This window comes from Colias croceus, chromosome 1 (assembly GCF_905220415.1).
Source record: "Colias croceus chromosome 1, ilColCroc2.1".
Classification (NCBI taxonomy): Eukaryota; Metazoa; Arthropoda; class Insecta; order Lepidoptera; family Pieridae; genus Colias; species Colias croceus.
In genome coordinates this window covers 12,457,202-12,475,113 of record NC_059537.1, presented here as the reverse complement: position 1 = coordinate 12,475,113, position 17,912 = coordinate 12,457,202, and the positions used below count along the sequence as shown (strand labels likewise).

Below are 17,912 nucleotides of genomic sequence, written 5' to 3'. Positions count from 1 at the left end.
ATCACGCACACACGGGAATGCAAACTTGTCTAATCATGTGTTGGCATTGCGTATCGCTTTTGATGATCGGGGAAAAACCGCCTCGAGATGGATAGCGTATCACGTATCAAATGACATAGCCATATCATGACACCGTATCAAAATGCGTCCACACTAGATCATTCTGCCGATCATGATACGCGTATCCTATACGACACGTATCAGATACGCGGTTAATAGCAATCGGGGTGCATCATGATACGAAGTGTATCACGATCGTGATCATTTTGCGTCCACACTAGCAAACATGATACGCGTCGATGCTACGCGACGGACATGTGATACGCGAAAATAATCAAGTGTGGATCCACCTTTAGACAAGTTTGCATTCTCGTGTGTGCAGTTGACCGCACGGCACGCTACTTCTCCGGTACCTAGTTCCTGCGTGGATGCTTTTGTAATCATGAGTTGGGATAACGATAGTGTGATACAATTGATTGAAGCATATAAACTTAAAGAAATATTGTGGAACCCTCAGAACCGCAACTATTATAATAGATTATTGAAAAAAGATGCTTGGAATGAATTAGAGACCGAATTGCAACGTCCGTCAGAAGAAATAAAGAAAAAATTGGATTACTTGCTTTCGGCACTTCGTCGAGAAAGACAAAAGATAGCAAAATCCAAGACAACAGGTCAAGGTTAGTAAATATTACTGTCTAAATTGGTCTAAATGCATGTTTGTAATTATCACAGTGACCGGAATGTTTTGGCGTAAATAGTATTAAATAATAAAAAAATAATTGGCGATAATTAAACATTCACATATATCACATCTTTATCACATAGGTATATATCACATATATCAGAAGGGACGAGTGTAGCTCTATATTATAGCTATTTTAGAATAGTTACGGTTTCTTATTTACTCGCCACTGTTAGTCCGGTTTCCCCACAGAAAAAAACATGCAAACCCAGGACTTCGTTAAGACTGAATGAAATTCAAAATTTAATTTGTGAATGAAATAGACATTAAAACTGACAGTGACATTGACATTAACATTGAAATTGCCAGTGTGTCTTTGAAAAAAGGACGTTTTGAAAAAAGACAAGTACATAACAATTTTTTTTAATAAATAGGTAAGTATATTTTTTTATATGTATTATTCAAGAAGCTTATATCTAATACACTGGAGATTGCACTATGAACGTTGACTTGTCACGGGAAGGTATGACCTTGAATGACGCCTGGTTGTTCCTTCATCTCTTTCACACCAACTTGCCAAGTTAGGTGTGAAAGGGACAAAAAAACAACCAGGCGTCATTCAAGGTCATACTTTCCCGTGACAAGTCAACGTTCATAGTGCAATCTCCAGTGTATTAGATACAAGCTTCTTGGTATTATTAGCTAAATTTTGAAATTAGAAATTCATTCACTCTTGGCGGAGTCCTGGGTAAATGCCTGGGGTAACTTCACTATGTAGTAAGCCAGGTTATTTTACGACTAAAAGTTATTATCATTCAATATTATTTTTATTTCATTTCTAGGTGCAGACAATGTTTATCAACCAACCTGGTTTGCATTTGCACATTTAAAATTTCTTCTTAACAGAAATAAACCTAGAGCTGGAAGACTAAATACCGTAAGTACAATAATCTTTAAAGGTACAAAACACTTATTCCTTACAGAAAAAATACAATTAAATCTAGTACATCCCATTTTGCCACGGTAACGTTGCCACATTAACACAATAGTCAGCAATTTGATCTCTCATAGTATGCGCTGTTAATTGTGATCTTCGAGCAACGACTGTTAATGGCAATAAGGAATTCATTTCGCTATTATCCCGCCTCCATCTTCCAGGTGTTGTTATCCCATCCACCTCAGTATGAAATGTACCGGCTGGGGTATATAAATTTTCAGAATTTGGGCTTTTCCGTAAAAAAATTATGAAGAAGGCACACAGTCATCACCACCAATTGTGCCTTTTCCGGTTGAAGTAGCATTGGTTTCTCGGAACTCGAAATATACTGGCCAGAATACCGAAAACGTTTTCTACAATACGTCGAGCCCTCGATAATCTGTAGTTAAATACACGTTTTGTTGATCCTTTGGGATGTTGGCCTGGATAAGGCTTTGTAGCGATACCTCGCTCTGAATCGCGCTAGCGAAATGTTTTCGCTACAGAGCCTATATATGTTACAGTCAAAATCCTGAACCAGTCAATAACGTTATTGACCGGTAAAATCAGTTAATAAGGTTATTGACTTAGGGCGTCGGTTAATATCCTTATTAACTGATTTTATCTGATAAATTCAGGTTATTGACTAAGGGAAACGGTCAATATCCTTATTAACCGATTTTATTAGATAAAATCAGTTAATAAGGATATTAACCGACGCCCTTAGTCAATAACCTTATTAACTGATTTTACCGGTCAATAACGTTATTGACTGGTTCAGGGTTTTGACTGTAACATATACAACTTTCCGACATCATCCATTGGGGCCTTAACGGCCGGCCAGTCGAGTTGACTGGTCGAGGATCCTCCCTTTTTCGATGGAAGAATTCCACCTTCCTTCCTCCATAGCTTCATGATTTGGTTGCTTAGAGGAAATGCAGTATCTGCTACAAAGTGATATGGAATAACATAATTAATTGGTCCCGTCCAGTTGTTATGGAGATGGGAGATTCAATGATTCTTTGTCAATTTTTTCCTTCAGTAATGAATCATTAAAAACACCACCATCGGAAATTCTGCCTTGAGTCCCAACGTCGACAAACAGAAAATTGTAGGAGGCATCTACTAGGGCCAACATAACAATACTAAAAAACTCTTTGTAGTTAAAAAAATTCGATTACCATCCAATGCACCAATGACGCTGGGAAGGTTCCAGATGTTCATAAACTCAGCGCTGACTTCTTTCCATTTTTCCGGTGTATTCGGTAACTGCAAGAAAAAAAAAAGAAAAAGTATGATAAAACTAAACCTTCGCTAATATTAAAAACAAATGTGAAATCGAAAACATGTGAGAATCTTATAGGGGTCAATGCACGTATACGAACAACCTTTTCTATGGGGCCAAAATAAATGAAAACATCTGCTGTTGCATATTGTTCATATACTTTTCACCCCTATAAGTTTTTCACATGTTTTAAATTTTACCCTGTATATTGAATGTATGTAGGGCATGTTGTTGTGTGTGCAAAATCCGAAACTAGTATTTTCCAAACCATATTTCTTAGAAAAAATAAATAAATTTTGAAGTAAATAAAAATAGAAAACCAAAAACTTGGTTTTTTGAATTTTTCACATAAATTTTGAGGTTATGTGAAAAAATTGTTAATACAAAAGTTGTACTTAGATCTTTTTATTACCTACAACATTGCCATTGAACTTTTTACGGTAGGACTTGGAGTTTTGTCGGAAATCGAGAGACCATTTTTTTTTTCTTAAAAGCTCTCCGCCTCCCACTTCCCGAACTCGGATGGACCGTAATTTATTTTTCCTTACTTTTTTTCATATTTTCCTCCTTTTCTAATGGGTTTCATCCTACTGCGATTTTTTTTCACTTTTAATTATTTTTAAAGGCTTCTACCCTGGTCTATAATGTTAATAGGACAATACTAAAACTATTATTGTAGTTATAAAAATCAGATCCACTGTGTACAGGTGACTCTAGTACAACATGTTTGCCATCTAACGCACCTATACAGTGCGGAAATAATCTATTGTTACCTGCTGCTTTTACTAACCAATCACTTGAAGATATCGGAAACTGAAACAAATAATATACAACAATTCAATATTATTTTTTTATTTACAGGCAAGCCCAGATGAAAATCACTTTTCTCATGAAGAAAATTTGGAAGATTCAAATTTAGAGCGTCCTCTTTCGCGTGTATCAAATATTAAAAGGTCTCTGTCATGGGAATCGAATAGTCGAAGTGAACCTGAACATTTTTCCGCTCCAACGAGGCAACGTGGTGTGCATGATTTGTTGATTGCAAAAAAACAGATGGATGAAGCTTTTTCCGTTATTATAAATAGATGTAAAGAAAATGAAGAAGAAACAAACGAGTGTGATTTGTATGGCCAGTTACTTGCTCAAAAAATGAAAACATTGGATACTGATGATAGACATGTTTTAATGAACGAAATTGATAATATTGTGTTCAAATATGTTTCAAATGCTAGAAAAAGAAGCAGTTTAGTGAGGACCGACTGCTTGCCATCTAAACGAACGAACGAGTCTACGACTGACGGTTAGCAACCTGAATTTTTGAGTTTCCGTCGTAGACTGACGGTTAACAAACTACGGTTAACAGATTCTCCCGGACCATCTGTATTGATAAACCTCCAGTTGCCTCGCAAAGACATGAAAAAAATTCGCAATCAATTTTAAGTTGTTATGAGGTGCCATTCAGAACATCAACATTATTTGAAACGGAGACACAAGCACATACCTCAGAACAGCTATGCCATTCAAGTTCATATACCTGAATCTCATACATCACCGGAGACCGGAGTCATCAGTTGCTAATTATTCATTATATAGTGCAAAGAAAAATATTTACTATGATTTAAGGTTGCAAGTACCTCAAAAGATAAATACAGAGAATCAAAGATGCCTTATAATAATAAGTTAACGAATAACTTAACAGGTTATTTAGTTTTATTAACAGTCGTTAATAAAATTAAAGTTCTTTCTCAATCTGTCATCCTGGAACATACAACATACTTGAAGAAGCTACACATTATGTGGCAATAATTAATAAGAATTACAATATGGCAAAAATTACTAAAATAATCCACTGGTATAGGCTCCCTTGAAGCATTTTCTCCATAGTGGCTCTGAAATACAGAAATATTAATTATTTTTAACTACATAACTACCTACGTTATAATTAATTTTTAATAATTAAAACATCATCTTGAAATAGGTACCTACCCTGTTCTAGTACGATATATTACACAGATAGAATATGGATGTGCATTTCCATTTTCAATACGTATTACGTATAAAAATCTTTCAGCTTCATTATTCTCTTTTTCTTTTAAATAAATAATTATTTAAGGCAGGCTGTGTCCCGCGGTTTTACCTGAATTGCTCCGCTCCTGTTAGTCTTAGCGTGATGATTTATAGCCTATATAATGTATAAAATAATAATGGGCCCTCTATAAATGGGCTATCCAACATAGAAATAATTCAAATCGGACCAGTAGTTCCTGAGATTATCGCGTTCAAACAAACAAAACTCTTCAGCTTTATAATATTAATTATTAATTTTTAAAATTGAGCAACTGAGTATATGCGTGATTGTCGCAAGCATTAATTAATAATTTCATAACAATAGTGAAAGTTTCGTGTCATGCGCAATTTTTGCTATTTTTGTCGCGCAGGAGTCAGTAAGAATCAGTATTTTCATCTGCAAATACGGTTTACTTATTCCGAATCTACCAGGGTCGTTTCTTTCTAGACAATATATTCTATTCATAAATGAACGTTGCAAATATTTTGCATTGCAAAATCAAATTTATAAGCTGACGGAACCATAATGTACAAAGATACAACTAAGTATATTGTATTTCACCACTACTTTCTATTTTAACGAAATAAGTTTCAGAAGTGCTGCATATGTTATTTTTTATTTATAACACTTGATTCGTAATATAAATTCGGATTTAGGGTAAAAGCCTAGCTTTATTAACATGTAAAACCCTGCTCAAATAAACCCCTAGTAGTACAAGTGGGCTACATAAACCAGTCACATACTTCAGCTGATTGCCGCTGACCCGATGAGCAACATCAATTCACGCTCGGCGAACGTCAAACTTGTATTATCGTTCAGTTGTGGTCTAGAATAAGAACGGTGTGCGTGTGCCACAATGGCAAAAGTGAATCCGGATTTACAACGGGAACGGAATAAATGCACATTCAATGTTGCAGAATTGACAACTTTCATTGACGGCGGGACAGATAAAACTGCTGAGCGGAAGGAGAGAGGTAAATAAAAAAAACAGGGACAGTAATAGATTAGAGATGCTCTACTTTTGTTGTTATGCGTCCAATCACCTATGTTTTGTGGATATGTATGTTTGTAAATAAATTGATTTGAATGAATAATTTAAAGAAAGTTTTGATCTTTTTTCTTGTTTGTTTACGTACCTATACCTAAAAAGAAAATTTATGAAAATTTAATGTGTTAAATTACCTACATTTAAATTCCAAATGTAAAGTAACATATATTCATAAATATAATAACTACATACTTACCTATACACTACCTATAATATTATTAAAGATAATAAACTAATATTAGTTTCGCTGTTATACGAACAGCACTATAGAATTAGTAAATTGGGAAAAACCTATCAAAATATATTTTTTGCATTTGTATCTTGTACCCATATTTGAATAGTTAGGTACTTACTCTCTTGTGTCAAGTTTCGATGCGATATCAAAAGCAACAACAGAAAACAACTTCTAAACTAAGCAATTAGAGTTGGGTTTTTCCTTTTTCAAATTAGTGGACAAAAAAAGTATTTCCTTCGTTTGGCTTGATGATCAGGTTTTGAGTATTTATTATTTCTTTAAATTATCATTCTAATCCGTAAGTTAAATCGGCGTTATTAATGGAAATTTTAGACTTTAAAATGTTTCTCACAAAAAATATTCGCCAACTTTCACACAAAAAATGTAAGGAAGTACCTACTTAGTTAGTTACGTACATATTAGGTAATAACAATTAATTTCTGTCATGTCGCCAATTCGAAAACCGAGCTCAAAGTCAAATGTACATTTAATAATAAGAAGTTAATTCTATTTTTACATCAAAATCAGTTTAGCCGTTTTTGTGTGAGAATGGATCATACATGTCTGCACACATAATATGTAGTACCTACATACCTGTAAACTGTATAGTAAGAATAAACATACAATAATGGGTAATTAATCTAACAATATCCTATTAGGTAAGTACTACAAAACTATGCAGGGTGGAATTTTGTAATGTAACCTGGAGTGACAGTATGTACTTAACCACTGTAAAAAAAAAATGTGTGCGTGTACTAGAGTACACACGTAAGAAGTGAAACTTCTTTATGACCTTATTTTTCAAAAAATAATTTACTACTTATACTTATGCAACTTTACAGAAATACGTCGAATCACGCGTGGTAGGGATAAGAAAAAGATGGCGCGTAACGGAAAAATGTCACGCGTAACGAAAAAATGTTACACTAAATTTTTTTCCAACCCCGATAAAGAAGTTTCACTTCAAAAAATTGCTCAAAGGAAACATTCCATTATTGTTTAAATAAATTAACAATTAGGATTTAGGATATTTCCACTAGTTTAGTTCATAAGGGTGAGAAAATTGCGCATTGTTGCACGTTTTTTATTGAAAAAATATAATGTAGTGTGGATACATAAAAAATCCAGCCTGTTTAAACATATCTATATTAATTTATAGTTATAATAATAAACTACTACTAGACTATTTCGCACGTTCTTTTTTTGTTTCGAGATTTTATTTTGCGATAACTTCTAAGATTATTTAAATTATAAGGTGTCAAGGATTATCATAATTTGCTTGGAATGAAAAACAAACGCAGGTTGTTGAGGGTTAGGTAATACGTCTATATACAGCTTCCCAAGTACGTTTTCCAGTTTTCTCATTACAAGTTAAAGCAAAGTAAGGAAATATTCAGGAAAATTAATTCACTAATTCGAAAGTATAGCCTATAGGTTATATAAGTACCTACATGAAAGCATGAATTTCTATAGCATCTGTTATTCTGGCTTATAAGCTACATCACTGGCAAGTATCATCAAAATCTGTTCTGCAGTATTCGCTGAAAAAGTATCAAAAATATATATCCTTACTTAATTTGAGTCGATACATATCAAACTCCGGTAAGTCCACTCCCCGCCAAAATTGAGATAACAATGGCGCCAATTTTGAATTGTAAAACTAAACCAGTTTCTACTTTTCAAATTTAGGTAAGTCTATCGTATCTCTATTAAAATAAGGTTTAAAGTAATTATTTTTTTTCAAAAATATCCGGTATGTCCGTCGTCAGTGGTTTATCAAACTCAGGTAAGTCCATTTCGACCAATCACAGCGCAGTATGGCACTAATATGGCTGCCATTTCTCTCAATTTTGTTGAAGCTAACACGTGTGACCAATGCTTATATATCGTTTTAATTGATAAATGATGGAAGAAAACAGTTTTACTATAGAGGTGGTGGTTCTAGACAAAGCAAGGAAAAAAACAATACCAAAAGCTAAAACAGACAAGGCTCAGAAAACAGCTAAAAGATAAATGTAACTAGACGCACAGCACACGCACAGTAGTTATTCCCAGCCATGAAGCCCAGGGCCGTACTGAGATTTTTTCAACCGTTTTGATTTATTGACCTCTCTCTTTGCCCAGCAGTTGGATGATAAAGGTTAATAATAATAATAATTTGTATCTTTTAATTTACATATTTTATTTTAATGTCCTATACTTACAACGCGATGAACTATCTACCCATTTCCACCACCTCAGTACGTCCCAAAACTGTGTTCTATCAAATCCCTGTAAGTCCATTAGATATTTTTCAAATTCCTGTAAGTCCAAGACGATGTTTATCAAAACCCGGTAAGTTTTGCTGGTACATATCAAACGCCTGTAAGTCCAGATTTAAATCTAATTTTGTGGCATAATCATCAAGTACCTAATACATTTCTTTTTCTTCGTAAAAATAATTCAAATGTATTATATTATATCCGTCATAAATAATTATAAAGGTCCAAACATATTGTTTTTTTAAGTTATTAAAAATACCTCGATTCCCACATTTCTGTTAGAATGGACTTACCGGAGTTTGATATAGTATCGACTCATTTGATTAAAGTGTAGTGTAAGTAAATTGCATAAGAAAGATGTATATTTATAAGATGATGTAAAATGGAGCTACATCTGCCATCAAACTGTTTTACAATTTGTCATTATACAACTTAAGTATATGTTTTTTTGTTCTGAAATGAAAAATAAATAAATTAACTACCTACATTCTTAAAAACTTCCGCGTTTATGATAGTAATATTTTTGGACGGCATCTCAAAAGATTTGTTACTTATTACAGAAGACGTCTTAACCAGTAGAAACACAGAACTGTCCCCCGTACCTGAGGAATATTTGAGTCACAAAGAAAAATACGAGAATGCAGTCAGAAATTCCGTCGTACTATTTGGGCTAGTACGAAAAATGCAGGAAGAGGGGAAAACTTCGGTAACAAACTACAGGTAAAATTGTACTTTATTCGCTAGCCTTATATGGGTTATTAAAGATAATAGATATTTCATTTGGTTAGGTTGGGAGAACATGATGGGAGAGTTTTTCGAAGAGAACGCAAATAATAACTATATATACCTATATAAAGAAAAATTTGTACATAAATTCTATTAATTATTCAACACTGTTCATTATTTTAAATATATTCGTAATGAATAAATGATTAATCAATTGAAACTTTTCATGAAATTTATTTTCATTTAAAAATGTTATTTCCAGCATCGAATGATGAACGATTGAACGAAATGATCGATGATAAGCTAGTTATATCTATGAATGATAATGAAAGCGTGATTGCAGAAATTTATGATAATTTTGCACCCGTTAGGCATCAGGCATATTCTTCAATTACTAAGTAATTATTATTAATTAATTAATTAAGTCTTAATCATAGAGATTATATCATTTTTTTATCTTTATTCTTAAGTAACAAGTATTCTAGTGATTATAATATAGGAAGCTTATTATATTCATAACCAGCTGCTCCGCGCGGTTTCACCCCCGTAGCTCCACTCCTGTTGGCCGTAGCGTGATGATATACCTATAGCCTATAACCTTCCTCTATAAATGGGCTATCTAACACCGAAAGAATTTTTCAAATCGGACCAGTAGGTCCCGAGATTAGCGCGTTCAAACAAACAAACAAACTCTTCAGCTTTATAATATTAGTATAGTCTGTATAGATTAAATTAGTCAAAAGACGTAGCTGTAGGTGCATTGCGAAATTGGTCAAGGAAACGTGTCGCAAAAATATAAAAACGCTATTGTAATTTTATTGAAATAGTCTACGATTTACGAATAATATAATTTTATTCGTGGGAAGGAAATTTAAATAAATGTATAAACGTTGGTTATTTTAATAAACATACGCAGTCTGTGACAAAATAATATAAATTGTTATTTTATTGGGCATGGCCTTGGCATATCAAGGCTTAGAGCATTACTTGGTTTAATGCTCTAAGTATCAAGGTTTAAGTATTTGCCCAGATTCGTATGTACAAATCTGGGTATGTACCCGGCTACTTAGTCGTTCATCGACCCCAAACCCAGGTACTTTGTTACATTAAAAACAAATACTTGGTCACAGATAAAGCTAAAATACAGACTTGGCACTCTGTCACATCTAATGCTTACATGTATGTATAATATTATATAAGTTAGCTATTTTATTAACTTTATTATTGTAATATATTCATCACATGACTGGCTAAAGTTTAAAAGGTCATTAACAAGGATTGTTTAGGCACAACAACGTGTGTGTTTGATGTACATATATTTAAAATTGTTAATTATATATGTACAAAAATTATGTTTGTTTGTATTTTTTGTGAATTTTTAAAGAATAAAAAAAAATTACTAGGCGCGATCGAACCCGTAACAACAGACTGACTGACTGCATTTTTTTTGTTATTATTACCGATTTGAGGGATGTTAAAATTGGTCACAGATATATGTACATAGTTAGTTAGATTATGTTTGGATAAGCACATAGTATGCATACATTTTCTGGGAATTACACGAGTAAAAATCGCAAGTACCTAGCCTTATATTAACTTAATCTACACTAATATTATAAAGAGGAAAACTTTGTTTGTTTGTTTGATTGTAATGAATAAACTCATAAACTACTGGACCTATTTTAAAAATTCTTTCACCATTCGAAAGCTACATTGTCCACGAGTAATATAGGCTATATATTATCACGCTAAGACCAACAGGAGCGGACAGCTAGTGTATTATAATATGTACCTATTTCAGTATGTATAAATAATAATTAATATTCAAATACAAAGTCAAAACTGTTTTCATTTATTTCATACAATATTTTCTTTTGGAGCCAATATACATTATACAGTTGTAATCGTAACCTATATTTAGACATTCACCTCGTACAATGAACCGTAATCGTAAAGTGTAGGTAGTATCATTTAAATATAAAATGTATTACATCCGTATACTATCACAATTAGGGTATTCAAAGAAAAAATAATTTCAATAAATGATATTAATCATTATTTGATGTTAGACATTATCAGAGTTATTATAGACATTAATCATATCTATGTATATATATATTTTTAATTATGCCTCTCTTTTTCACCAAAAATCTTCAAAACTACGATACATTTTTCTTTTTTAATCAATTCTGTTAAGAATTTTGCTTTTTTAATCAATTCTGTTAAGTGCATTCTAAATTTGATTTCTTTTTCTTTTTTAAATCCAGTTCCACCAAATAGTTTTCATGGTATAAATTCTCCTCTCTAATCCAAAGCATCTCCTTTCCCAGGGATGTTGTATCAGGATTACTGGGATCTTCCACAACCCGCGATGGGTCTCCTCTAGGTTTACATTATATTATGTTCATGCCGGCCATTCTCAATCAAGGCAATGAGGAGCAGCAAGCTCAGTGGCTGCCGAGAGCGTGGAATTGTAGTATTGTCGGGAGCTATGCTCAAGTGAGTTAAAATTAAATTACCACACAATCTTTTTTATTATAACTTAACAAGAATTTACTTGTTGATGTGATGCAGAAGACTCACAGAGATAAAATATCGATAGGGGATAGAAAGCTACTCGTATGTTTGCCTTTTATCAGTGTAATAATTATGGATATCTATTTAATCTATTATACTGAAGTTAATTAGTCTCATATTATGATAATTACGTACAAAATAATGAAAAATAAATCACGGTAAAAAATAAAATCCATTAAAAAGTTTATAATTTCCATTTTCCATAAGTAAAAAAAGTTTTTAGACTGAGTTGGGCCATAAAATCTTTATTATTTTTAGACCGAGTTGGGACATGGCACATTCATCCGGGGATTGGAGACCACAGCGACCTATGATCCAAATACCCAAGAATTCGTGTTGAACACTCCCACCCTTACTTCTTACAAATGGTGGCCTGGAGGGTGTAAGTATTTATTAATTTTATAGTATTTTACGATGTATGTTTTAAAATCTGAAAATGAGTACCTTATTAGGAAATTTAGTTGCTGCTATGCACACTGCCTGGAAACTGCAAACGAAAAAAAATTACCTATTTATAATATTATTTGGATATAATTATTATATAACATAAGAACCGTTTATCATTGCAGTGGGACATACAGCCAATTACTGCATAGTCGTAGCACAACTATATACCAAAGGCCAATGTCACGGGATACATTCGTTCATCGTTCAGTTGAGAGACGAAGAAACACACCAGCCTTTGCCTGGAATAAAAATCGGAGACATCGGAGCTAAACTAGGATTAAACGCAGTTAATAATGGCTTCCTAGGTTTAGATAATGTCAGGATACCTAGGAATCAAATGCTCATGAAGCACGTGCAAGTTTTGGAAGATGGAACATACGTGAAATCGAAGAATAGTAAATTGAATTATGGAGCAATGGTTTTCGTTAGAGTTGTTATAGTGTTTGATATGGTCAACTATTTGTCAAAGGCTGCTACTATTGCTGTGAGATATTCAGCTGTTAGACGGCAGTGTCAGTTGAAAGAAGGGTAAGTTTTTGTTGATTTTGTTCGTATCCTTTTCTTCTTCGCTAACAAAAATACCTTTTTGTACGAGTCATGAATGAATATGCATTACTTAATATTTAGGCATAGTTTATAGAAAATTACTGAATTATTTAAGAGTCATTGTACTTATGCCTATATGTTTTTAAAATCACTTCGGAGAATGGTGAACTAAAATTTATATTGGTTTTGCACATACGTTAACTTCATCTTCAACTGAAAAATTCATTTATCAACCTATTCAAAGCATGCTTTACTTTGCTTCTAGCAATAATTTTGCTTCATTTCTTGCAATATACTCAAATATATTTTAACAATATTACAGGCAGCCCGAATGCCAGATCATGGACTACGTGACACAACAACACAAGTTATTCATCTCAATAGCTGCGTGTCACGCTCTCAGGATCACGGGAAATAAATTATGGGAAACGTTCTATGCAGTCACTGAAGAACTTGGCGGCGGGAACTTGGATAGATTGCCTGAAGTTAGTAATTTAAGTGTGATTGGGTCTGTTTTTAACCGACTTCAAAAAAAAGGAGGAGGTTATCAATTCGATCGGTATGTTTTTTTGACGTGATAACGTCTTTAAAATCGTTTTAGTCGGATGACATGTTCAGAAACTTGTGTCACACCAAAACCTCACGAGCGCGATCGCAGGTATAACGAGAGAGAGACGGACCGATCTCCCGTCTCATCTCGAGCGTCTCATCTCATCATAAGACGTTATCACGTAAATATCTCGATCGTAAACCTACTTTACAAACAACATTTTTTTTTATGTATGTACACCGATTACTCCGAGGTTTCTGAACCGATTTACGTAATTCTTTTTTTGTTCGATGCGGGATAGTGTCGAATTGGTTCCATAAAAATTTTATTCGGATGGGCCCAGTAGTTTTTATTTTATGAGCATTTTTGTCTGTATTTGTAAATGTTGCAAGTGCAAGTTTGAGGTCGGTTGTTTTTTAACGCAGTTATTGGCTTGTAATATTCCGCATACGGTGTAAAATATTAAATTTTTGTCTGAATTTTTCGAATTCGAAAAGTGTTTATTTTGAAACTAGAACTAGTTTGAAATTTATTAAATTGCGGGGCAGAAATCTTATTCACAAAGCACGATCGAATCTTCAAACATCACCGATATTATTGTAAAGTAACGTTATTCATGTTTCGTTATTTTTATGTTATCACTAGCTTTCGCCCGCGACTCCGTCCGCGCGGATGTCGGTCTTCGCGTGGATGGTTTATTTCTCCATTTTGAGTAACTCTTATAAATATCTATTGGAATTTGGACCCAAATGCGGCTAGGCCTATAATAATACGCAACGTGTGTTCGCGGTTCTACAGAACAACGTCTATGGATAAAACTGAAAAATTAAGATTAATTTTTTTCTACGTATTTTTCCAGGATAAAAAGTATCCTATTTTACGCCCAGGATAATAAGGTATAATTATAATAAGTTTCATCGAAATCGAACCGTTAGTTTTCACGTGATGTCTTCACATACAGACAGACAGACAGACAGACAGACAGACAAAAATTTGTTTAATCACATATTTGGGTTTGGTATCGATCCAGTAACACCCCCTGGTATTTATTTTTTCAATATTTTCAATGTACAGAATTGACCCTTCTACAGATTTATTATATGTATAGATTTGCGTAATCTTATTATCATCCAAAGTCATACTACCAATTGACACTTTTACAATTTGTCTGCGTGTTTCTTTAAAACATATTGAGCAAACTTTAAATTATTTTCATCCCATATTTGAACGAAAACTTTATACATTCCTTCCAGCTGCACGCACTAGCGTGTTGCCTCAAAGCCGTTAGTACAGCAGACACAGCCGCGTACGTAGAGCGCTGCCGGCTCGCTTGCGGCGGCCACGGCTACATGCACTCCTCGAACCTGCCGCTCACGTACGGGCTGGTGACCGCCGCCTGCACGTACGAAGGCGAGAACACCGTGTTGCTGCTGCAGACCGCGCGGTGAGTGTGAGTGAATGAGTGAGTGACTGAGTGGAGAGTGCATGAGTGAGTGAGTGAATGAGTGAGTGACTGAGTGGTGAGTGAGTGTGTGAGTGAATGAATGAACGAACGAATGCACGAACATATGAACGAATGAAATTGCGAAACAATTAAATTTATCTCGAGATGAAATCTAATCTTTTATTTTTCATCTAAATAATGAAAATAAAAGAAAAACTATAACTTAATAGGATAGGCCACAAAACAGCGAAACTTACATTACATTTTTTAGGTTTTGTACTCAAAGAAATTGTTTACTTTTTCTTATAGGTTCTTAGTGAAAACTTGGCAAGGTGTAGATAGCGTGAAACTAACGCCAACCGTAGAATATTTGAAGACCACACGAGCGAGAGGGTTTTATGAAAAATGGGAGAATTCAGTGGAGTGCATCATCAAGGGTTTCCAAATTGTTGCTATGCGGTAAGATCTGATTTTTTTTCTTTGCTTCTACTACATAGTAAACAAAATAAAAGGTGCTACCTGAATAAGCACCTTTATTTTTACTACTTAATTAAAAATATTTTTATTACAGGAAAATATCTTCTAGCGTAGAGAACATGCAGAAAAGAATTTCCTCTGGAATTCCGTTAGAAGATGCATGGAATATGACATCGATACAGTTGGTAGCGGCTGCAGAGGTATGTGGTATTAACTTTTTAAGAACTTTTTATTAAAAATTCCTGGCAAAATAGCATTATTTATATGAGTATATTTATAAATAATGAATAGCTAGATACGATAAAAAGAGTTTTCTAAAAGTTTTACAGCTAAATTATACAAAATGGTTACCACCATACGACACTGTAAACGTAAAGTCTACTGTTAATATTAACAATTGTTCTTTAAATACACAACGCCTGCCACACACACTTAAAAAACTTGAATATATTGTGGGGCGCCTAGGCCTGTGATCAAAACAATGATACAGTAAATTCTAGCTTAGCTTTTAAGTTAAATTTAATGTTCCTTATTATTTGGATCATAGACAAATGAAAAAAATAATTTCAATATCACAATTGCTGCATTAGGAAAGAAAACTGTTTTTGTTTTTTGTCCTTTCGGCATAAATTTTTTCATGAATACAAATTATTAATGATTAAATCTTCATTCTCAGGCCCATTGTCGAGTAATAATCCTGTCCACATTTTACGAGGAAATAAATAAAGTGGCACCGACTCTTTCACCAGAGTTGAGGGTAGTTATGCAGCAGTTGGTCGAATTGTATGCTGCTTATTGGGCTTTGGAGAAAATTGGAGATTTACTACAGGTATGGCATATTTTTTTTCTACCTGTAAAACTTAAAAAAAATCGAATTTTATGTTTTTTAAAAAGTTTTTGTGACTAAATGAATAATTTTTTATTCGTATCCAATTGCAAAAACTATGGGTTTCTGGTAGTGATTATGATTATTATGAACATGATTGTATTGTTGATGTTGATAATAATAATGATTCAATATCTATAATTTCAAATCTAGTGACAACGAAATGAAAGAAAATATAATAGAGACAGTAATTTTTGTAATTGTAATGTACGTTTTTTTCTTTCAGAGTGTATCAATAGGTGATACAGATATTAAAAAGCTAGCAGAGTGGTATGAAGAGATACTGCTAAAGTTGCGACCGAACGCAGTTGGCCTTGTTGACGCTTTCGATATTAGAGATGATGTAAGTATAGATTATTGGATGTTTTTAAAACTTGCATTTAATTGTTTTAAAGAACGGGAAAAACTTTAAATTTTATTTAAAGCTTGGATTGGATGTTAGTTTGCTTTGTTTTTTTTTTATTTTATTGGATGATGAAAAAATTGATTGGATTTTTATAATTTCTGATCTTATTGTAATAGTATTGAGTCGTATTACGGAGTTCTTGCTAACTAAGTGTTCCTTTAAAAATAACCTCCTAATAAGTAAATATTGTCGATATCATCAGTTATTGAAACATTTTTTCTGATCTTGAGTACCTACCTAATGTAAAAGAAGTAAGGCGCACAAAATACGGTGAAAGAGCTTCAAAACATTTTTTGCTGAAAAAAAAATGTCTTTCTCTGCTATATCAAAATGATTTACACTTTTCAGATGCTACAATCAACTCTAGGTGCTTACGACGGAAGAGTTTACGAACGCCTCATGGAGGAAGCTTTAAAATCACCTCTGAACGCTCAGCCTGTGAACAGTACCTTCCAAAAATACTTAAAACCCTTCATGCAAGGGAAGTTATGATGTAATTAAGAAAAAAGAAAATCTGTAAAAACTAGAAGTATAAGTTGTGACAATAAAGAATTGATTCAAATGGATGGTCGGGAAATAAAAGTTATTTTTTCTTATTTTATTGTACAGAAAAGTACTTAATAATTTTATAGAATTGCGTCCCATTATAAATTTTAACTTATAGGTAGTTATATCCAAAAATCTAAAACCAAAAATGATATAAATGTTTTTTTAAAATGTTTTTCTTTAAAGTGACTGATATTTCTCTGAAGTCTTTATTTAATACACTATTATATATTTGTATTTTTATGTAATGCTAAATAACTATTTAGCATATTATCATACTATATGTTAAATTTTAACTTTTTTTTAAATATATATTTTTAATGGTGCTTAAATGTATAAATGTGACCTAAGTGTAAATCTAAACTACAGTTAAGTATATTTTTTATACAATTAAATATGGTGGAATATGAATATGATTTGCAGTTTTTTTTTTATTATTCGTCTTATAACTTTTGCATTTAAATTACTTTAAATTAAAAAAATTGAATATAAATAAGTTACGAAATTTTGAACTTAAATTTATTGTAAAAAGTGAAAATATATACATTTTATTTGATATCCCGTAGATTTCTCAGTTGGAGGTGATACGAACCGACACAAGGCAACATAAATATATGTAGTACATAGGTACAGAAAATTTTAATTATTTGTAGGTACTAAAAAAGTTAAACATGCAGAAGTTATTATGAGTATGAGTTACTATAGTTAACAATCCAACATCAATAAAATAAACAATAGAAATAAAATGG

The 17,912-nt window shown here is 32.9% G+C and overlaps 2 protein-coding genes across 2 annotated transcripts; both read left to right on the top strand.

Moving 5' to 3' along the window:
- Positions 1-373: 373 nt before the first annotated feature.
- Positions 374-4,642, top strand: LOC123693785. Its single transcript, XM_045639002.1, has 3 exons — positions 374-680; positions 1,528-1,622; positions 3,808-4,642. The coding sequence occupies exons 1-3, from the start codon at positions 443-445 to the stop codon at positions 4,249-4,251; spliced, it is 777 nt and encodes a 258-aa protein (XP_045494958.1). The 5' UTR covers positions 374-442; the 3' UTR covers positions 4,252-4,642.
- Positions 4,643-5,208: 566 nt separating this feature from the next.
- LOC123693776 (probable peroxisomal acyl-coenzyme A oxidase 1) lies at positions 5,209-17,574 on the top strand. The gene is made up of 12 exons (XM_045638991.1): positions 5,209-5,988; positions 9,119-9,278; positions 11,615-11,783; positions 12,120-12,243; positions 12,431-12,836; positions 13,177-13,339; positions 14,658-14,848; positions 15,158-15,307; positions 15,420-15,525; positions 16,002-16,154; positions 16,438-16,554; positions 16,966-17,574. Exons 1-12 carry the CDS (start codon positions 5,871-5,873, stop codon positions 17,107-17,109), a joined length of 2,001 nt encoding a protein of 666 aa, XP_045494947.1. The 5' UTR covers positions 5,209-5,870; the 3' UTR covers positions 17,110-17,574.
- The last annotated feature ends 338 nt before the right edge of the window (positions 17,575-17,912 follow it).

Excerpts from the sequence above, each read along its gene's own strand:
- LOC123693785 (XM_045639002.1), top strand. The coding sequence starts at position 443 with ATGAGTTGGGATAACGATAGTGTGATACAATTGATTGAAGCATATAAA. Across the intron at positions 681-1,527 it reads ATCCAAGACAACAGGTCAAG|GTGCAGACAATGTTTATCAA; the intron begins GTTAGTAAATAT and ends TTTCATTTCTAG. Across the intron at positions 1,623-3,807 it reads GAGCTGGAAGACTAAATACC|GCAAGCCCAGATGAAAATCA; the intron begins GTAAGTACAATA and ends TTTTATTTACAG.
- LOC123693776 (XM_045638991.1), top strand. The coding sequence starts at position 5,871 with ATGGCAAAAGTGAATCCGGATTTACAACGGGAACGGAATAAATGCACA. Across the intron at positions 12,244-12,430 it reads CAAATGGTGGCCTGGAGGGT|TGGGACATACAGCCAATTAC; the intron begins GTAAGTATTTAT and ends TTATCATTGCAG. Across the intron at positions 12,837-13,176 it reads CAGTGTCAGTTGAAAGAAGG|GCAGCCCGAATGCCAGATCA; the intron begins GTAAGTTTTTGT and ends ACAATATTACAG.